Consider the following 20598-nt stretch of genomic DNA (forward strand, 5'->3'; position numbering starts at 1 on the left):
AATTGAGATTTGTTCTTTATTGACATAAGTAGCCTGAAATACAAGGCTAACTAAATTGCATCAAATTTCAGAGAATAATAACCATACAATTGGGAAGAAGAGTTTCTATACAACCTGTGCTCTGTAAGATTAATTTAATTAGAGGTAGTGATATTTCAGTGTAATTTGTTAATGGGCATACTCTTCAGAGAGAGAGAGAGAGAGAGAGAGAGAGAATAATTCTTCCTGAGCACTTATAAGTTTCTGTATTTTTCGTTCAATTCTGTCAAAAGAAAAAGTTTTCATTGAATTTCACGGCCTAGAGGAAAAATATCCATGAAGTGAAGAACAACTTAAAAATTTTTTGTTACTAGAATGCATACAAAGGAGAATGCAATAACCTTACTGCTTTTTCAATTGTGTAATATATAAAATTGTATGCACAGCTTTATTGGACTATTGAAAATCTAAATTTCATATTTTTCATGTCATAATCATTCTTCTGTATTATCCCTACTGCTTGTTTTGATTTTTTCAATTTCATATCAAAGGAAGAGTATCATAGCTCTTTATTCCTTTCTTTTGTTTGTAGCAACTTTCATACAGATGTTAGTTAAATATTACGTGACTTTCCCTGGAAAGGAAATAACAGCTTCTCTCATAGATTCCATAACATTTTAGAGAATAAATATAATTATAAAACCTTTTATAGAATTATAAACTTATATAATATTATTTATATATATAAAGTTATATATATATAGTTATTTAAATATAACTATAAAACCTTATATAATATTATAATAAAACCTTTTTTATTTTTATAGGGAAGCACTAAGACTTTTAAGAATAAGAAATATTTTTGTTTTACAAATTTAATTTATGCTGTTTGATTTTACTTCATTTCGTAGACACTTCATCCTAATTCTACTGCATTGAGAGGGTTTTAGGTCACTCAAGTTGAGGCCTAACAAACATGATAGTCTCAAACGTGCCTCATTAACAATTACCATCAGTCTTTTATGCCTAGCCCTCACAATTTCTCTTTGATGCAGAGTGCTTTATGGAAGCAGGTGTTTCTCTGGGACAGCTCTCGGTGGGGCGGCTCGCTCATCCCAGGGGTTTCCAGCTTGCATTCCCCTCATTTAACACTTTCTTTCATAATTTCCACTACAGAGAAAGAGGGTATCAACTTTTAAATGCTTCTGTTGGGAAGTGATGTGCGTCATTTCAAGACCAAAGCAAAACATATGGTCATGCCTAAGGTCAAGGGAGATGAGAAGTGTCATCTTCCTGAATGTCTAGGAAGGAGAGAAAAACTGGGAATATTGGTGACCATTAGCAATGCCTACCTAAGCCTTAATCTTTCAGCAGTATGGCAAAATAGGTCAGTGTTTCCCACCCAGGATGCCAAGAATGAGGTACGGGTGGGCTGCAGATATGCATGGTTGAACTTTATATTAGTGCTAAAAATGTGAAAGTATTTTTATAATGAAACACTTTAATAAGTTAAATCACAACGTTTAAAATTATATTTGAATGCTCTTTTGTGGCTTTCTCTAAAAACTTCCTGAAAGTTTTTATTATTTTCTGTTTTGCTGAGTAAGACTTGTTAGACTCAACTCTCCACGTAGCATCTCCCCAGATCTCATTGACAATCACCCATGGAGCAAGCACCAAATGTCCCCTTTCCCACTGAATCCCCCCAGTTATCTGATCATTACTTTTATAAATGTGTTTGTCCTAAATGAAGATTTTATGCAAGCATTAATTTTATTACTTTCATTCAATTGGCTTGTATTTTTGGCCACAGTTTTCACTTTTTCATTCTAAAATAGAAGTATAAATTGTTTTATGTTTTTGTCAGGTACCAGAGAATCATTAATTTTTTTGATTTTCTCAATTGTTTATTTCTTCTTCCCTCCCTCTTTTCCTTTTTTCCTCTCTTTTCTTTTGCTTTGTGTCTTCCTTCCTATTGGAGTTTAAGGTTAGCAATTAATCAAAGTGTTATTTTTGATGGAAACCAATAATTAATTTTTGTGTGGTTTTTAGAATTAGAGTATCTATATTATATTAAATTTTAGATAGGTTTTTAAAAAGAAATTCCTTAGAATTAAATTAATTGGTTTTTCTGGACATAAAATTTACCAAATTACTAAAAGGACTATAAGTTCTAGAGATTGATTATTTTCAAAATGCTTTTTTTTATTATCCAGGTATAGAAATAATGGCTATATTTTGTGCCTATTTTAGACTTGTAATTATTAAATAAACATGAATATTTAAGATTCTAATTTAGATTGCTATATTTATTTTTTAAGCTTTTATATGCTTTACTCTAAAGTACTTTTAAAATGTAAATGACTTTAAATATATTTTATATATACATATTGTATTCATATATTTATTTGCATATTTTATATTATTACATAATACTTATTATTACTTATATATTACACATATTACATATTATTTACAAATAGAGTATATGAAGGTATACATGCCTGCAGTCTGTTTTGTCTTTAGATTTCATTTTTACTTATGTTTACTTCCCCAATACAATGGATAATTTGAATAAAAGCTGGAAAAACATCAGTCACAAGAACCTCCTCAAATGTTTAAGATACTAATTAGGTAATATAATAATGACTCCCTCAAATTAAAATTCATGTGTCCTTATAATTATTCTCACACTTAGTTTAAATGTATTATTTAATACAGAGGTGAAGCTATGTTCAGGACAAATTTTGTGGGCAACCAAAACAGCCATTTGAGGCAGAATTTTGGATTCTCTTAAGCAGAAAGTGAGAAAATTCTTTTATAAGATTAAGTATAGCATTATATGATCAAGCTCTAAACGCCGTTTATAAGACGTCACATTTAATGCTTTCAGCTAAAATGCCTCACATAAATGCAGAATTCCTTATTTTACCAGCCTACATATACATCATTAATTGTATACTGGGAACCAGCGAAGTATAAGAAATAGAAAAGGAGTCACTTTTGAATAATGCACTCAGGAGAGGGAGTGATGGCATATCACACATATAGTGACAGCACTAATCAAAAAAGATTATTAAACCAGAAAAGGTACCGTTGCATGTCAATTACTCTAAGGAATTGATAAATGTTAGTGAATAGCAATAGTTAGAATCTTTGAAGAACATTTTTTATTCTGCAAATTGAAACCCCAGAATAAACTTCTGTAAATTACATATTCAGAGGTACAAATGAATACTTTAATAACACAGGATGTTAAGCAAACATTGTGTGAGGCGTATTCTCTGGCCCTCATGGCATGAAGGTATAAAGGCTATAAACGGTATGAAGACAAACATCAAGAGTTTAATTTGAGAGCCCTGATTCTGTGTAAGTTTTATATATAGGATTGATTATAAAATGTAATTCCACCTAAATTGGTATCACGAAAATAAATGGCTACAGCTTTATGCAAAGATAAGGAATTAGAATACTACATTTGCTGATATATCCCAAAGTACACAAGCTGCCCAAAGGCACTTTTTTTCAAGAGTTGATTAGCCAATAGAAAAAAGAAAAAAAAAAATAAAGAAAAATGGATTGTGTGTTCAAATGTTGTTCACTGTAGATTTGTTGAAGGATAGTTATTTGCTTGAAAAAATAGCTTATTTAACTGACATTTTGGAGTACCTGAATGAACTTAATTGAAAACTGCAAAGACTGTAAGAAATACCACGGATACTCACAGAATTTATGGATTTGAAGCAAAAATTCAACTCTGGGAAAAGGATGGGACTAATTCACATGAATATGTAGTTGATATAATGTTTAAAACCCTAAAGAAAAACTATTGGCAGAGCAATACATGTATATGCTTGAAATAAAGTTTTATTATTTTAAAATACTTAATATGAAAAAATTTAAAGCATTTGCACTTCAATAAGGTACTTTAACATTATATTTAACATCATTAGAAAAGGATCATGAAATTTAATAAATGTATCTCTCATGGTTCATGACAAAAAAGAACTTTCTGTCAGTTGGAGGGAAAGTGATGAAGTTTGTGCTACCATTTGCAACCATCAACTTTTTTTTTTCTTCCCGCTTTATTGGGATATAATTGACAAAATTGTAAGATATTTAAAGTGTACAATGTGATATCTATATGTGTATACGTTGTGAAAAAAATTCCCCCATTGAGTTAATTAACACATCCATCACTTCACACATTTAAGCAACCATCAACTTTTGTGAGTTAAAGTTTTCATTGATGGCAATTATCAAGAATTTCATATCTCAATCAAAAAAATTGTTATAAATAGTTATTTTGTGAAAACAAGCTCTATTCATATAACTATATTCATTTTTTAATTGACATAATTGACATATTAGTCTCAGGTGTACAACATGATGGTTTGATATTTGTGTATACAGTTGACCCTTGAACAAAGTTAGGGTCCCTGACACACTCACCCACCATGCAGTTGAAAATCTGCGTATAACTTTTGACTCCCCCAAAACTTAACTACGCACCCCTCAGTATCCAACAGGGTATTGGTTCCAGGAACTTTACGGACACCAAGATCAAATCCTCAGGTGCTCAAGTTCCTTATATGACATGGCTTAGAAAAATGCATACAGTCGGCCCTCTGCATCTGCAGTTGGTTTAATTTTCAGATGTGAAACCCAGGGATAGGGAGGGCTGACTGTTTCATTTATTTTTGAAAGAAATCCACATGTAAGTGAACTTGTGCATTCAAGCCTACGTTGTGCAAGGGTCAACTGTATTATAAAATGATCACCACAATAAATCTAGTTAAAAACATTCATCACTATACATTTACATTTTTTTCCTTGTGATGAGAATTTAAAATCTACTCTCTTAGCAACTTTCAAATATGAAATACAATATTATTAACTACAGTCACCATGTTGTACATTACATCCCCAGGACTTACTTATTTTATGACTGAGAATTTGTACGTTTTAGATCCATTTACCCATTTCGCCTACCACCTCACTCCCAGACTTTGGCAACCACCAATCTGTTCTCTGTATCTGTGAACTCAGGGATGTTTGTTTGTTTGTTTTACATTCCACATGTAAGTAATTTTGGATGGTATTTGTCTTTCTCTGACTAAGTTCACTAGCATAATGGCCTTAAGGTCCATTCATGTTGTTGTAAATGACAGGCTTTCCTTCTTTTTTATGGCTGAAAAATATTCCCGTGTGTGTGTGTGTGTGTGTGTGTGTGTGTGTGTGTGTGTGTGTGTATCACATATTTTTAATCCATTTATCCATTGGTGGGCACTTCGGTTTCCCTATCTTGGCTACTGTACATAATGCTGCAATGAACAGTATTTTTATGTATATTTAATAGTCAATATGTTTCCTAAAACTCTGTTTATTTTTACTTTCTTAATTATATGCTATAAAGAAAATGTAATAACTTTCTTCAGCAAGGTCCATATTAAATTTTCAGACTATCTGTAGTATATCATATTGTGCATGTGTGAAAAGGACTCCTAGAGCCTGGAATGGCTACTAATGTTCTAGGAAAAATTATTCCTCAAATTTAAACTCAGAAAGGGCCTGGGGTGTCAAAGGAGTATCTAAGCAGATGCTTCAGATTTATGAGCAAACTTTCCACTGGGTAATCATTCTTCATTGGAATCTATAAGTAAAAACATTGTGAAATACTCACTGTTGAGACAGCTCTCCCTATCTTCTTCCTTCCCATTTCTTCAGTAATAGGCATCTAGTTCATTAATAAATATTACTCTGTTCCTATGGAAGGAGAATTGTGAGTATTGTGAAACTATTTATGTTTCCCAATATGCCTTTATAAATAGCAATTAATGTGGAAAAACAATTTAAAAAGCTGAAGTCATATTTAGGGACAAATGTATTTTACAGTGTTTCTTATAATTGTTTCTAAATATGATGTGGTTTTACTTGAGCAAAAATTATAAACCATATGTATTTGCATGTTTTTATTCATATGGTTTATGTAGTATTATAAACTGCTCATACATTTAATATGGAAGATCTGTGGTTTTCTGTTAATATTTTATAAGGATAGTATGGTTTTATCGTTAACATTAATTTGAGGTATTGCTTTAAGGGTAAAAAAAGTACTTTAAAATAATTTTTTTCCTGATGTTTAATTTTATATTAATCATGTTATCAAAGTTTCATGTTGGCTAGAACACAGTAACTATATATTATATACATAAACTATGTAATAATTATTAGCTCTAAGAATGCATTTCTTGTTTAATATTATTATGTTTTTAGCCGCAGACATTTAATTTTATGTAGAGTTGCTTTAAATTTGAGTAATCCACTGGATCAAGCCTGTTTTCTCAGTTGTCTAAGGACATTTATATCCTTTTATGTTATGAAATTCTGGAGTTTCTACTTTGTTATCTGAGCACTTAAGCAAAATTAAAATTTTAATGTAAGGAAGATTGTTCTGTCAGAAAAATATTTCAAGTTAAGTTCCTTGGTTATTTTTAAAATGATAGAATCTCAACTTTTTCATATATGTCTTATAAAATATTTGACTTTCGTGAAACACCAACTCCATACCTAGGGTATTTATGTAAAGCTGTTGATTCAGTTATATTATCCAGCTCTGACTAATAGCACCTGGAGGCAATGGAACTCCTGTTTGTGAGAGACTGAGGATATTGACAACGATCAATTTCTTTCAAATATCTAATAATATTGTAGGTTAGACCATCATTTGTAAGGACCTTTTTTTAATTAATAGACTTTTTTCTTATATCAGTTTTATGTTTACAGAATAAATTAGCACAGAGAGTTGCATACTCCTCCCCCCAGAAGTTTTTCCTACTACATGTTTCCCCCACTATGCAAAAGTACAGTGTTCCTATGAAACCTTTCTAAAGCTGAAAGGGTGTAAAGGGAAGAAGTAATTATCATTAATTTATATGGAAAAAGTTTAGAGTGTTCCCAGACCCAAAAATATAACCTACTAAATCATCCCAAATAACACATAAAACCTATGATAACACTAATGTATAGTGAAATCAGGAATGATAAGATAAATACACACCACATTTTGTACACCCATCAATCCAGTCAAGCAATAGAATTTTTCTGTTTTCTCCATTACGGGATGCTGACTAAACGACACTACTTTGCTGCTTGCAGAACCAATATTAACTTTCTGCAGCTTTCAAGATTCTTTCTCTCTGCTCGTAAATAGTAGGAATGATGGAAGCAGGCAAGTTCAATGCATGCATGGTGACTTTTATTTCATTCACCACATTCCAAATGCTTAATTACGTAGTTTTACGCACGCATTAATACCCTTACGAGTGCTCTTAGGCTTTTACCATAATACCTTAGGACACATCTTGCTAACAGATGCACAAAACAAATCAAGATGAAGCAAAGATGCTCACAGAGTCCAAGGCTATGGTACTTGATGCTGAGATCTGAGTGTACTTCCTGGGGGAGGAGCTTGGCGGGCCACTCTTGCTGCTCCGGGTGCTCGCTGCCTCAGTGACAGCTGGCTGCAAAACAAACACTGAACATTATTTTCACTTTTTGTCTTTTATGTAAAAGCGAAAATCCTCTTCAGATTTCTTACAGTTCGCGAAAGCAGATACTAATGTAGGTCTTTCAGAAAGGCAAAGTGACAGAACCTGAACTTTGCAAAAGTGGGGGATCCCTGTATTAATATTTTGCATTGGTGTGGCACATTTGTTACAACCAATTTATCATTAGTAGTAACGAAAGCCCATAGTTTACATTATCACTCACTCTTTGTGTTGTGCAGTTCCATGAGTTTTGACAAATGCATGTCATGTATCCACCATTACAGTAGCATACAGAATAGTTTCACTGCTAAGAATGTATTTTAATTAAAAAAGTAATCATCACCTTTCCTTAAAACCCCATATATTAAAAAAGAATAAAACTGCTTTATGTTTTGGAAGACACGTTGAAAATCTTATTCATTTTGTTACTGAGAGTTCTTTACCTACCGTTCATTAAGAAAATGTTTTACTAAAAACAAAAAACAAACAATCAAAAAAACAGATTGGCTCCGGTGAACTATATATTTCTTTCACAAGAGTCACACGTCTATGATGTTTGCCTTATTTTTCTCATCTTCGAAGTAAATTTTAAATCTAATTTTAATAATTTAAATAATTAAACCATTTCTCCCTTAGATATCTTTTTCTCTCTTCCAAGTGGCTTCTGTCCTCTCTCCGGTTTATTTTTAACCAGATTTTTTTGTACATATATTTTTGTCATAGTCCTAGAAACATCTTTGAAAGGCTATAGATTATAAATATAGTTTTAAAGTTATGACTATATTAGTGCTGTAACTAGGATTCTATAACAGCACTTTTCTACTTTTACCCATTAACTTCTAAGTTTCTGTTATAAAAAAAAGAAAAAAAAAACAAACCTCTTGAGTACATTTTAGCTCTTAGTCCAAGTGTGGAAGTGAATTTTGGCAAATTTGAGAAAATATTCCTAGCTGCATCTAAGTCATAAGTGAACAAAACAACAGGCAGTAAATATTGGCCCATAATTAAAAAATGGAATTCATTTTGTGTTACCCATTGCATTAGTTTTCTAGAGCTGCCATAACAAAATACTATAGACGGCATACGTTGAACAACAGAAATTTTTTCACAGTTCCAGAGGCTGGAAGTCCAAGATCAAGGTATCTGCAGGTTTGATATCTCTTGAGACCTTGCTCCATGGCTTGCAGATGGCTGGCCACCTTCTTGCTCTGTCCTCACATGGTCTTTCCTCTGTGTAAATGCATGTCTATGTCCAAATTTCCTCTTGTTGTAAGGACACCAGTTAGTTTGGAAGAGGGCCTACCCGTATGAGCTCATTTAACATTAATTACCATTTAAAAACTGAATCGCAGTTATAGTCATATCCAGAGGTACTGGGAGTTAGTGCTTCAACGTAGGAATTTGGGGGAATTAAATTCAGTTCATAACAACCATTGAAATTAGTAAGTCTTTTAACTTGTGACTTCAAAACAGTAAGACATGGTTATTGATGAAGCATGTCACTGTGAGCCGGGCACTGTACATGCATTAATCCACAACGACAGGGTGCAGTTAGAACTAGTATTTCATTGAGAACTTTTTTAGTTAGCAACGGACTGATTTTCAGTTAGTCTTGGTTATATATACAAAGGGAATTATGTAATACAAAACATTTCTTTAAATCTGAATAATGACCCAAATGCTGCTTACTTTAATATTAGAGCAAATGAGAATTAGCGTTTGTTTTAAAAACCCCAAACAATTTAATAACGGATATATTAAACCAATTCATATTGGTTATAGGTTAGGTCGCACAGGGGTGATAGAAAAACTAATTGACTTTAAATTACTGACCTTCGTGCAGTTTCCTCCAGTGTTTTCTCCATTGTGGGACTCTGAAGTTAACCACTTCTCATTCATAGGCTGTGCAATGACCCTTTGGAGGAAAAGGCAGTATTTTTTTTTTCTTTGCTAATACATTTTTTTCAAAGGCCTCCTTCTTGATTTCCCTGCATCATTCAGAAACCTGAATCCAAGTTAAGAGACTAGTCAGTCACAGTAATGGTGAGCATGAATTTCCCTTTGCTGCCTGCCTAATACTCTCACACCACACAGTAAGGGACTCCAGCTACGCCACTCAGTGAGACATTTAGCGTAGGCTCCAATTTAAGAATTTCTCTTTAATATGCTATTTACTTTGGTACTTTCAGAGATCTAAATGTGGCATTATTCTCTTCACAAGCATTTATCAAGGCTCTTTGTCATTTCTGTACGTTTATTGTTGGTTAAACGTTTAGATTACAATCACTAAAGAGTCATGAGTGTAGTTAGAATCCTTTGTGCTTTTGTAGGAGAGGGATAGACTAGGAGTCAAACAGCCATGGGTATAGATGGTTCTCTGTACCCCATCTGTAGAACAGAAATCACCAAAATGATTATTCCCACTTCAGGAGGTTATTGTTAAGGTTAAAGTTGATAACCTAATCTTAAGTATCTTGTTCAGTGCCTGGCATTCAACAAATATTAGTTCATTTTCTTTCACTACCAACAACCTAATTCAAAGCCAAATTATTTGAAGTCCTTGGGGGTATTGTTATTGTTGTTGCTGAATGTTGCTATAGCAGGCTGGTCATACTTCTAGTTTTCTGAAGATTTTCTAGTGCTTTGGAAAGGTGCAAGATGTTAATCAATGTAATTGGCACCTGGATATTTAATGAACGTTTATACTGTCGTGATCACTGTTAAGTGTCATTGGAAACAAAAGAGCCAAGACTCATCACGAAGCCAAAATGAATACACAGTCTGCTTACAGAGAAAAGATCTAGTTATATGAAGCCATTCATAACTAGACATTATTTGTTATAATTACTGTTATAATAAAAACAAAATGCTAATATGTGTTTCTGTGGACAGGAAATGTGAAAATAAATACAAGTCAAATTTCAGAGCCTTCCCAAATGAGGGCATAGGCTGCTGTCTTCCAACAGAAGAGTCCCAGTGGACTCTTCCCCTGAACAATGGCCTGGCTGAAGAGCTGTGGCACGACATGTTTCTTGAGAATGGGAGGCATGGGGGTACTTCCAGAAAGAGTGAGGCATAGGGTGTGGGCCACAGTGAGGTGGGAAATGACCAAGAAATCTGTCTGACTGGGCAGAATAGATTTTAGAATATGATGTAAGTAAAGCCAAAGAGACCAAGTGACCAAGAATTAAGAAAACATTGTACTTACAGTTTACTTACAATAATACAGATCTTAAGTAGGCAGGAGAAAATCATGGTGGATGATTAGTCTAGGAGTGGGTAGCCAGTAACCTGGAACAAGGAGAAGACCACCTAGAGGCAGACCCAACAATCTAGGTGTGTATTAATGAGGATTAGTACTGGAGTGGTAAAAGTGAACAAGAAAATACAGAAGAGTATTTTTTCTGATCCAGGTTATATGTATTCTTAAGTATCATGAATACCTTTTATACAAAAAGATGATAAAAGCTTTTTATTTTGATTTTTCAGCAAGTTCCCCCAAACAATTTTGCTTTTCATTTTGTTGTCTTTAACAAAAGATAAGCAGTAGATGGCATTGTTCTATAGAAAAGATTCCCATTTCTCACTTTTAAATTACACGGCCTATAAGATGGGGTAATTAAGTATCTTTTGAGATACTTCTACTCCAAAGACAAATATGTTGGTCTAACATAATTTAGTATGAAATGCAACTTTTTATGTTCATTTTGAAATGTTTGAAAGATGAAGGATGACATATGTAGGATTATGTGGAAAATAATATTTCAGTAAAGTATTTTATTACTGTTATCAAGGATTTAATGGTTACTTAGGGAAATAAGCATGCCTGTTATTTTTGGTCTTGTGAATTGATATTAATGAAAACAAAAGAACTGTCATCAATATATAGGGCAGGAGTTCAAAAAAATTTACTTAAATCTTTAAAAAAGGCAAAAAGTATATGTGATTATATTTCGTATTGTGTACCGATTAATGCAGTCCAAAATGTTTCCTATGTAATTGGGGTCAGGCCATAACATGACATGTTTACACAAATGAAAAAAAAAAATGTTTTTTTCTTTGATCCTCTACGCTATTCCCATAGACTTTGTCTTTGAAAGGAATGATTAAGGATTTCAAAGAAATAGTCTTCCTTACAGAATACTTTCATTATTTTATAATTTTATTTTTGCTTGAATATGTCTAGGTCTACATTTATAAGTATGTGGTTTAACTTTTATTTTGTTATCGGATGAGACATAAGCTGATTGGCATTCTTTTAAGAAAGCATTTTCAACTTTATGTAAGATAGAGATAATTAAAATACTGAAATCTTTTTACTTTTTCTACTCTGAAGACATAGCTATTTTTAGTGAAAATTTATTTTGAGATACATCATTATTTTCATTTGCTTGAAAATTCCTAAAACTTACTGCTTCCTAGAACTATTATAAGCACCCTGAGGACTAAAAAATTGCAAATCATTCACCTTTTAATTACCATAGGTTTTGTAAATCTAGAGCATAGTGGGCATTCAACATTGATAAATGCCATTATTTTATTCCTTTAAGCACTTATTCAAAAATTGTATGTTAAGACTATGTGCCAGGAAGTATGCAGGGTATACAAGATAGCTATGAAAATTTGCTCAGAAGTACCTCTCCCAGTGAGTGTCAGACATGGCTATAAAGCTGTGGTATTATAGATCAGATTGCTACATGAAGACCCGAGCAAAGGATTTGTTCTGTCTCAGTGACTGTGGAGCTGGGACCTGCAGGATGAGTAGGAGTTTATTAGAGAGTGGCAGGCAATCTCTGTGAGAGGCGTGGGGGAGAAGCAGACGTCCCTGAGAGCACAGGATGCAGGGGTGTGTGAAGGGAAGAGGAAGGCTTTGGAACAAAAAGATGCTGGGCAACAACTCAGAACCACAATCTGATATTCTCTAATATGAAAACATTCCTTCAATAATGTAAAAATAAAATTTTTGTTTTTCATGTTAGTACATTTCATTCTTCAACCAAAGCAGGATACAGATCTGGATATTGTTTTCCCTTTTGTAGTAAAATTAGACTTCTATATTATCTTTTACAGTGAAGTTTAGCAACTGCAATGGAAAGAGAAAAGTACGGTATGAAAGCAGTGAACCAGCCGATTTTAAGGTAGATGAAGATGGCATGGTGTATGCTGTGAGAAGCTTTCCCCTCTCCTCTGAGCATGCAAAGTTCCTGATATATGCCCAAGACAAAGAGACTCAGGAAAAGTGGCAAGTAGCGGTAAAACTGAGCCTCAAGCCAAACTTACCTGAAGATTCAGTCAAGGTAGAGTATCCACATGTGGTTTGGAAGTTATGTTTGAAAAATCAGCTTATATGGTTTGAACTAAATATATACTTTGCTTTATATCACATTTGTGGATGCCCAATATTTTAATTTTTATCTACTTCAGTTGCTTCAGTAGTAGTTTGTTGTATTTTTAATCTCATGAGATATTTAGACCAAGTGTATTTTAAGCAATCCAAACTTGTATTTGAAAGATTTGTTTACACTTTGAGATTTATAACTTAAATTAGAAGTACTTTTGAATTTCTTAGAAGCTTTACAAGCTGTTAAGTATAACCACGAAATAAACAATGCTTTGCAAGATTTCTCCAGCCAAATTTATTAGATGAGAAGTTCAGATTTACAGTAGTAAGAGGAAAGCATTCCTGGCAAGGAGTATTGGGTTTTTGTCTTGACCCTTAATAATCAAATTGGGAGTATAAATTATTTATACCACCAGCATGACTTTTAGGAATGATATACTCCCTCTGGTGGAAGTTGCTATAAGCCAAGATAAAATAAATAAGACACGGATCCAACAGACTACTGTTCGATTCAATTCAACAAACATTTACTGAGCACTTATTATGTATAAGTCACCATATTCGGAATTTTAAATGAGAAACAATAACTTCTTCAGTAAAGTTATGATAACATGACTCGTTTGAATATCTACTTCTGTGAATTAATTTGAAACTAATATGAAGGGCCATCATACTCATATTCTGAAGTTTATGATTTTATGAACTATGACTATTACGTTTTGTGTATTTATTTATTGTGAAAGGCAAGAATACACGCATTCATTTCTGGTATTTAATTGTAAATGTGATATACATAGCTGTAATGAAATCTGAATAAATATATCAGAGGAAAATATATCATTTTTCTTCTATGCCCATGTTGGACTTCCATTAAGTGAAATGTAATTTGTTAAACTATTAACTATTAAGGGGAATCATGTCATTTGGGTGACATAAAGTGAGAAATCGGTAACTAATCGAGTGAAAAGTTTCTTTTGTTGTTGATGATTTGCTGTGTTCCAGCAAACTAGCTTGGATATTTTCACTGAAGCAGCAAGGACTAATGGCTAAAATGTCTACAGATATAAGGAGAAATAGAAGAAAATGTTGACATCCAGCAGAGATTAATACCCCATGTGCAAAGTGGGTCATCTACAGCATCCATCATGGCTGACATAGGTTTAGAATAATTACAGCATTAATTCTGTGGGATTTAATAGGGTCATAAATATTTGAGACATTCCTTAGCAGTATGTATTAAACTTCTCTTGGAATTCAAATTATATTTTAGCCTATCAAGATCTAAATTTAATGTACAGTAGCACATTACCTGAACTGCGGTTTAAACTAATGAGAAATATATAAAATGGTCCTATTAAATTTGGCTCAATATTAACAACTATCTAAGATGGTTTATAGAAACTGCAAATAGTTTACACAGCTGTACCACGTAATAAATTTTGTTTGGAATTCAATATTTCAATGAACATCGTAACCCCCAAATTTTGTGATATTTTCTGTTATTTAAGTAGGGGGACAAGGAAAGGGCCTCCAGACTTATTTTTTTGTTCATAATAAACTGTGATTCCAACACTTTCAGATATCCACTGATAGTTACGTACTTTCAGAAAATATTTATTTTAGTACTCAGGAATTTCTTCTTGTATTTTAATGCAAAGGAATCACAAGACATTGAAGAAATAGTATTCCCAAGACAACTGATGAAGCACAATGGTCACCTACAAAGGCAGAAGCGAGACTGGGTTATCCCTCCAATCAACTTGCCAGAAAATTCCAGAGGACCTTTTCCTCAAGAGCTTGTCAGGGTACGGTGGCACAATTTTAATTGTCTTTGTGTCAAGTGTATGTTAGAAATATTTTTGTCTTATTTTTTTCACAAGGTAGAGTTTACAACATGTATGTACTAAAAATATTTTTTTGTTTTGTATAGATGAAGTGTTGTAAAGTGCCTCTTCTCATTTTTTTATTATCTCAGATTATTTGTAGAGCTCTCTGTAGGTCCTGTACACCATGGATGGTAAAGTTTGTTCAGTGTGTGACTACGTAAGCTATAACTTCAGTATACATTAACACTCATACCGTATATCCTTTGCCGTAATACGGATACACCTGAGCTTCCCTGTCTGAGAGCTGCACTCTCTATGACAATCTTGGCCCGCCACAGGTAGCTTTTGGGCCAAAGAAAAAATAAAAGGGCAGTCATTGCTAAAAACTGCCAGCACAAAGTGCATTTGAGAGTTTTTAAAGGAAAAGCAAAATGACCTCTGATACCATTAACAGAATCCCTGGGGTTGTGCAAAAATATAGGCTTTCAAATCTGAAAAGTTAATTTTTTTCAGTTAACTCTAAATGCATACCATCAGATGCGGAGGGGGAAAAAACACACAGATATTTCTATGTGTTTAGTAAAATTAGCAACCCGTTATTTATTATAAAAAGAAAATAAAACAAAGTCATTGTATTCCCCTTTATTAGAAAGTAAATGTTTCTGTAGATGATTAATGTAGCATTCTAGTACAATTTACAGAAAGTTGTATTTTTAATAAATCATTTTTTTGTGTTGTATATTCCATTCTAATGCACATTATAATTCAGTTTAACCGTGAATGACATAATCCCCAAATAAAGGCACTTCTGATTTTTCTACTTTAATGGACAAAAGAATTTTGCCTTACCTTAAAAAAAGATTCTATTACTGGATTAAGTGTATTTGCCTAATACATAAATATCCTTTATTGTCACGTCTAAATAGTATTGCTTAATTGACCTTTTCTCTGTATTGTCCTTCCTCCTCTCTTTCTATAACTTGATCCTGTGATTACTCATCTGTAAATGTATTTTTCCTAGGAATTGTTATATTTGGAGGAAAACAAAGTGAGCGTGTGGGTATAATTTTTGAGTATAGAAATATATTTCAAAATTATTTCTTATATGTTCTGTTATTAATAAGTAATTTGCGGTAATAAAAGGTGCCACCTTAAAACAATATGGAAAGCTTTGGTTGCAATGACTGTCAGTACAATGCAAGTACAGAAATCTGAATTAGTCTCAACCATAAGTTTAGAGTTATCAAGTGAAGCTATTTTACACTATGGTTAGATAGTTGCATCTTAATCAGTTGCAAAAAGGTAAATAATTTTTTTTCATTGAATTTGACACCTGTTATTGGGTTTAATATTCTAACCTACAAATTCCCAGGCTAGAATTTGATACTGTTTAAAAACTGACACTCCTTAATTTTGACTTTTTGCACTGCTTTGAGTGTTATTTTAGAAGTTAACATTGCCTCCCCAGTCTTTCTGGTGATAGGTGACACCTCTTTTTGAAGCCTATCACCAAGATGTAAGGACAAGGAATAGGACTGGCAGCATTTCAATGGTTTTCTAGGAAGAGATGCTGTAAGTGTGTAACTGAAAAAGGGCATGAGGTGTGGCATGCCATGTCTCTGATAATGAGCTCATTTAGTCTCCCATTTAATGTGATTGTCTTCTTGACCTTCAGATCAGGTCTGATAGAGATAAAAACCTTTCCCTGCGGTATAGCGTCACTGGGCCAGGAGCTGACCAGCCTCCAACTGGTATCTTCATTATCAATCCGATCTCAGGTCAGCTGTCGGTAACCAAGCCTCTGGATCGTGAGCTGATAGCCCGATTTCATGTAAGATTTCAACTGCTGATATTCTGTGTATTAATAGCCTTTTAAATCTCTGCAGAGTTGAGCATTTGCTTCTTATCAGTCTTAAAGCTTTGATTCAAAGCGTTTTAACATCTGAAATGTACTTGTAGCCTTTTCAATTTATTCTAATAATTTTATTGTTTTTAATAGAATTGATGAATGCTCCCAATAAAAAGAAAACAAATGATGCCAAAGAAGAAAGTGAAATTGCCTAAACTTGCATTACCCTTTACTCATTGATATTGGCTTTCAGATGTGCAGCTAAGAACCTATAAGAACAAAATTACATGTAGGGAGTCAAACTGTTGCTTATAAATGATGTAGAGATCAGAACATTTTAATAGTTGTATAGTATTCCATTGAATACATAAGCTATGATTTTAATACGTTTTTTATGAATAGACATCTGTGTTCTCCATTTTATCTGTTCCCGCTGGTATTATTATTACCATTAAATAGAGACCTAGGAAATGGACAGAGTATTTATTAAAATTATTTTAAAAATTGTATGTGGTAGAGCAAGATTCCTCAAGGGACATGTCATTCTATTGCTTTTTATATTGTTACAAAACAAAGAAACAAGTAAAACTTTCATACATTTTATAAAAACATCACATTAATAGGGAAACTTGCTAAAGATAGCACACAATAGATCAATCTCATCAGACTAGTCTCTAATTTATGATTATAAATAAGATCAATACAAAAACTTCTATATTTCTCTTCCTGTATGAATTCCCACTATCTGAACTGGTGTAGTTATTAATAGAATTCAGTAAATAAATATTTTCTGATCCATTTTGGGGTAAATCATTGCTCTCCAGATTCTCATTGCACATAAAAGAGTGGTATCCATAACAAAATATAGTTAATTATGGAATTGCAAGGATGGTTCAGTATTAAGAATCTACTAATGTAATATATTAAATGAGTCAAGGGGGGAAAGGATTATTTCTATAGGTGTTGAAAAGGCAGTAATAAAATGTACATTGTTTCATGTGTTAAATGACCTCTAAATAAAAAAGGAATACGTTGATGCTTCTTTAACTTGATAAAGCACATCAACAGAAACCAGCAGTCAGCATCTTACTTAACTGGAAAATCATAGAAGCATTCCTGTTAAAAAGAAACAATTCAATGGAACACTACACAGCTATTGAAAAGAATGAATGGATCTCTGTGTGCCGAATGAAAAGATTTTGAACATATTCTGCCAAGAGTAGCTGAGTGATTATATTTGTATAAGAAGAAAAAAAATACAAAATTTCTAGAATACCTATAAAACAGAACTTGAGCTTGGGAGAGGAACAACCGTTTTATATACTCATGTACTTTTGACATTTATGAGTGCCTTTTACTACTAAAAACAAAACAAAACAAAACTAATGTCAGAATTTCCTATACACACTTAATTCTTTCTAGATTCTCTTCTGTTCCCTTGATCTATATGACTACTGTGTGCCAGTACCACATTTTTAATTACCCTGAATCATATGTACTGATTTAGCAAGGATTTAGGAACTGAATAGAACTGGCTTTGAATACGGGCTCTGTCAATAGAGCAATTACTTAGCTTTTCTGAAGCTTGATTTTTTCCAACCTTCAATGCTAGTCATTGCTACTTCAATCTTTTGTATTTGAATTAAATGAGTTAAAGTCCATAAAACTCTAAACACAGTGCCTAGCAGATAGTCATTGTGGGTTTTTGGCTACTATATCTACTCTAATAATACGGAGTTTGGGTAACTTAAGTTTTGAGGGGAAGAGGAGCTTTTGTTTTTCGGCATCTCAGTCCGTCCATGCTCTTTTGATAGCATGGCAATCGTGTATTTTAACTTTTCACTCTGAGATGTAAATCTGTTAAATAGCTTTGTTTTCTAATTGCTTTTGCAGTTGAGGGCACATGCAGTGGATATTAATGGGAATCAAGTAGAGAACCCCATAGACATTGTCATCAATGTCATTGATATGAATGACAACAGACCCGAGTTCTTACACCAGGTGTGGAATGGGACAGTTCCTGAGGGATCAAAGCCTGGTAAGTTTGAAGATAATAATCTGGAGATTACTTAAGGAAATGCAGTGTAATCCAGCACTGTTCTATAAGCCAGAAAAGGAGAAACGATGTGAGCCTTTTAGTGTCATTTTCTTTCATTCATAATGCTTTTAGGGAAACAGGAAGGTAACTTAGGGAAAAACTGACTGAAGAGAGAAACCAAAAGAAGAAGAAAAAAGAAATCACGCTACTGCCCACAGTGGCTTTTCTCACCTTTGAAAAAATATGTACTACAGTATCTGATTCTATACTATAGAATCTATATGAGGATCCTTTCATCCTGCTATGGTTGATAGAGTCGGTAGAGCTAGAGGGTGCGATTTCTGTTCATAAAATTTAGATTTTATCTTTTGGAGAGTCTGAAAGATACTTTATGTTCCTGAGACCAGGCTGTGAGGTAAAACCAAAAGATGAGAGGGGGCTTGGTGACGGCTGTGACTGCTGCCTTCTGGCTACAGGAGATATTTACTGTCAGGTTGACCCTAACGTCTTCTGCAACCCTTGCTTTTAAACTAGTGTCATGGAAAATGACTCAGCCTTGAAACAGCAGTTGCCCAAAGCCTCTTCCCATTGTGAAGTGATGTTTGACTAGGATTTTAGATTCTTGTACTGAAAACACTGTGGAGTTCAGTCATAGTAAAATAGCAAGGCTAAAAAGGCCTATTTAATGTGAAAAATTTAGTGGACAAGAAAATCTGTTGGTGTCGAGATGGTAAAAGGAAATGTTTTACCAGCCTTCCTGAGATGATTGGGGTTAGAGAGATTGAATTAGCTATGTTATTATTGTGGTGTGTGTTTTTTTTATTTATTTTAAAAAGCCTCAACGTTTAAAATTGTGCTCATATTAAATTTGTTATCTATACCAGTTTATTAGCTCCCTTACGCATAAGCCAGTTTATACTCCTAGATATAACCAACTGTGCCTCAAACTGGTATTTTTTTCTTGGCCCGAGTACACGTCTGTATCCTCAGAAAAGGAGAGATGAGAGTGGGGGTGGGGGGGTGCTGGAGTGGGAGGACAGGGGCTGTCCAGGAAGTTCAACCACCTGTGGCTCCTTCTGAGTCACATTTTCAGAGTAGCTTTCTTCAGTATTTTAAAATACTGTAAAACCAAAGCATGTTAGACATATCCTTACTAAAACACAAGTCTTGTACGCATATTCTAAAGATAATAAACATTGGACTTGTTTTCCTGGGGAAGGTTTTAAAAATCATTTATTTTCTTTTTCCTCTATTATTTCTAACTTTATTAAATGTACTGCTTCACAAAAATTGTCAAAAATAAACCATTAAAGATATATTTATTATGCATTTGACCATGAACTTCTGTAATGTCTGCCATAAATAAAAGACTGTCAGTGATCACCAGAAGCAAAGATATTTCATCAGTGTATTTCCTGTGGTTGTTCTGTAAGTTTGAAATCACCTTTCTCGGCAAAGTTTGATAATGTCATGAATCTTGTGTTAAACTGCATTGCAATCAATATTTTGTTTCAGGATTCTGAGACATATATTTCTGCTTTAACCATTCATTCATTCATTCATTCATTCATTCAATAGCTGTTTATAGAGCGTATGCTGTGTGCTAGATACTGTTTGGCATCCCACGATACAGTAGTGTCAAGCTGGTTCTTACCCTTTTGGAGCTTAAATTCTAGTAGGGGAGAAAAATAAAAGGCATGCAAGCAAGCAAATATGCAAAAAGTTTTGGAAAAAAAATAAGTATGTAGGGATGGCATATGATCAAAAAACGTGTCTTGTTTAGAGGGTCAAGCTCTGAAAAGAGATTTGAATAATGTGACCAAGCCTTAAGTAGTTAATTCTGGGGCAAATATGTACCACGTAAATTTTCTAAATCACAACTGAGCTTAGAGTATTCAATAAGAAGATAAACTAGAGATGGAAAATTTTATAATCCAGTTCTTATAAATATCCCACAGAACAAACCATCTTAAATAGTAACTGCTTTTCTCTCCACTTCTAAATTGCACAGTGTA

At 33.4% G+C, this 20598-nt stretch overlaps 1 protein-coding gene across 1 annotated transcript in view; it reads left to right on the top strand.

The window, feature by feature from the left end:
• CDH2 (cadherin 2) overlaps positions 1-20598 on the top strand; it is a 207117-nt gene that overhangs the window by 141593 nt on the left and 44926 nt on the right. Inside the window, exons 3-6 of the mRNA XM_074340200.1 lie at positions 12600-12826; positions 14529-14675; positions 16372-16527; positions 18439-18583. Coding sequence (XP_074196301.1) covers positions 12600-12826; positions 14529-14675; positions 16372-16527; positions 18439-18583 — 675 coding nt within the window. The remainder of the gene's footprint in view (positions 1-12599; positions 12827-14528; positions 14676-16371; positions 16528-18438; positions 18584-20598) is intronic.

This window comes from Rhinolophus sinicus, linkage group LG09 (assembly GCF_036562045.2).
Source record: "Rhinolophus sinicus isolate RSC01 linkage group LG09, ASM3656204v1, whole genome shotgun sequence".
NCBI classification, from domain to species: domain Eukaryota; kingdom Metazoa; phylum Chordata; class Mammalia; order Chiroptera; family Rhinolophidae; genus Rhinolophus; species Rhinolophus sinicus.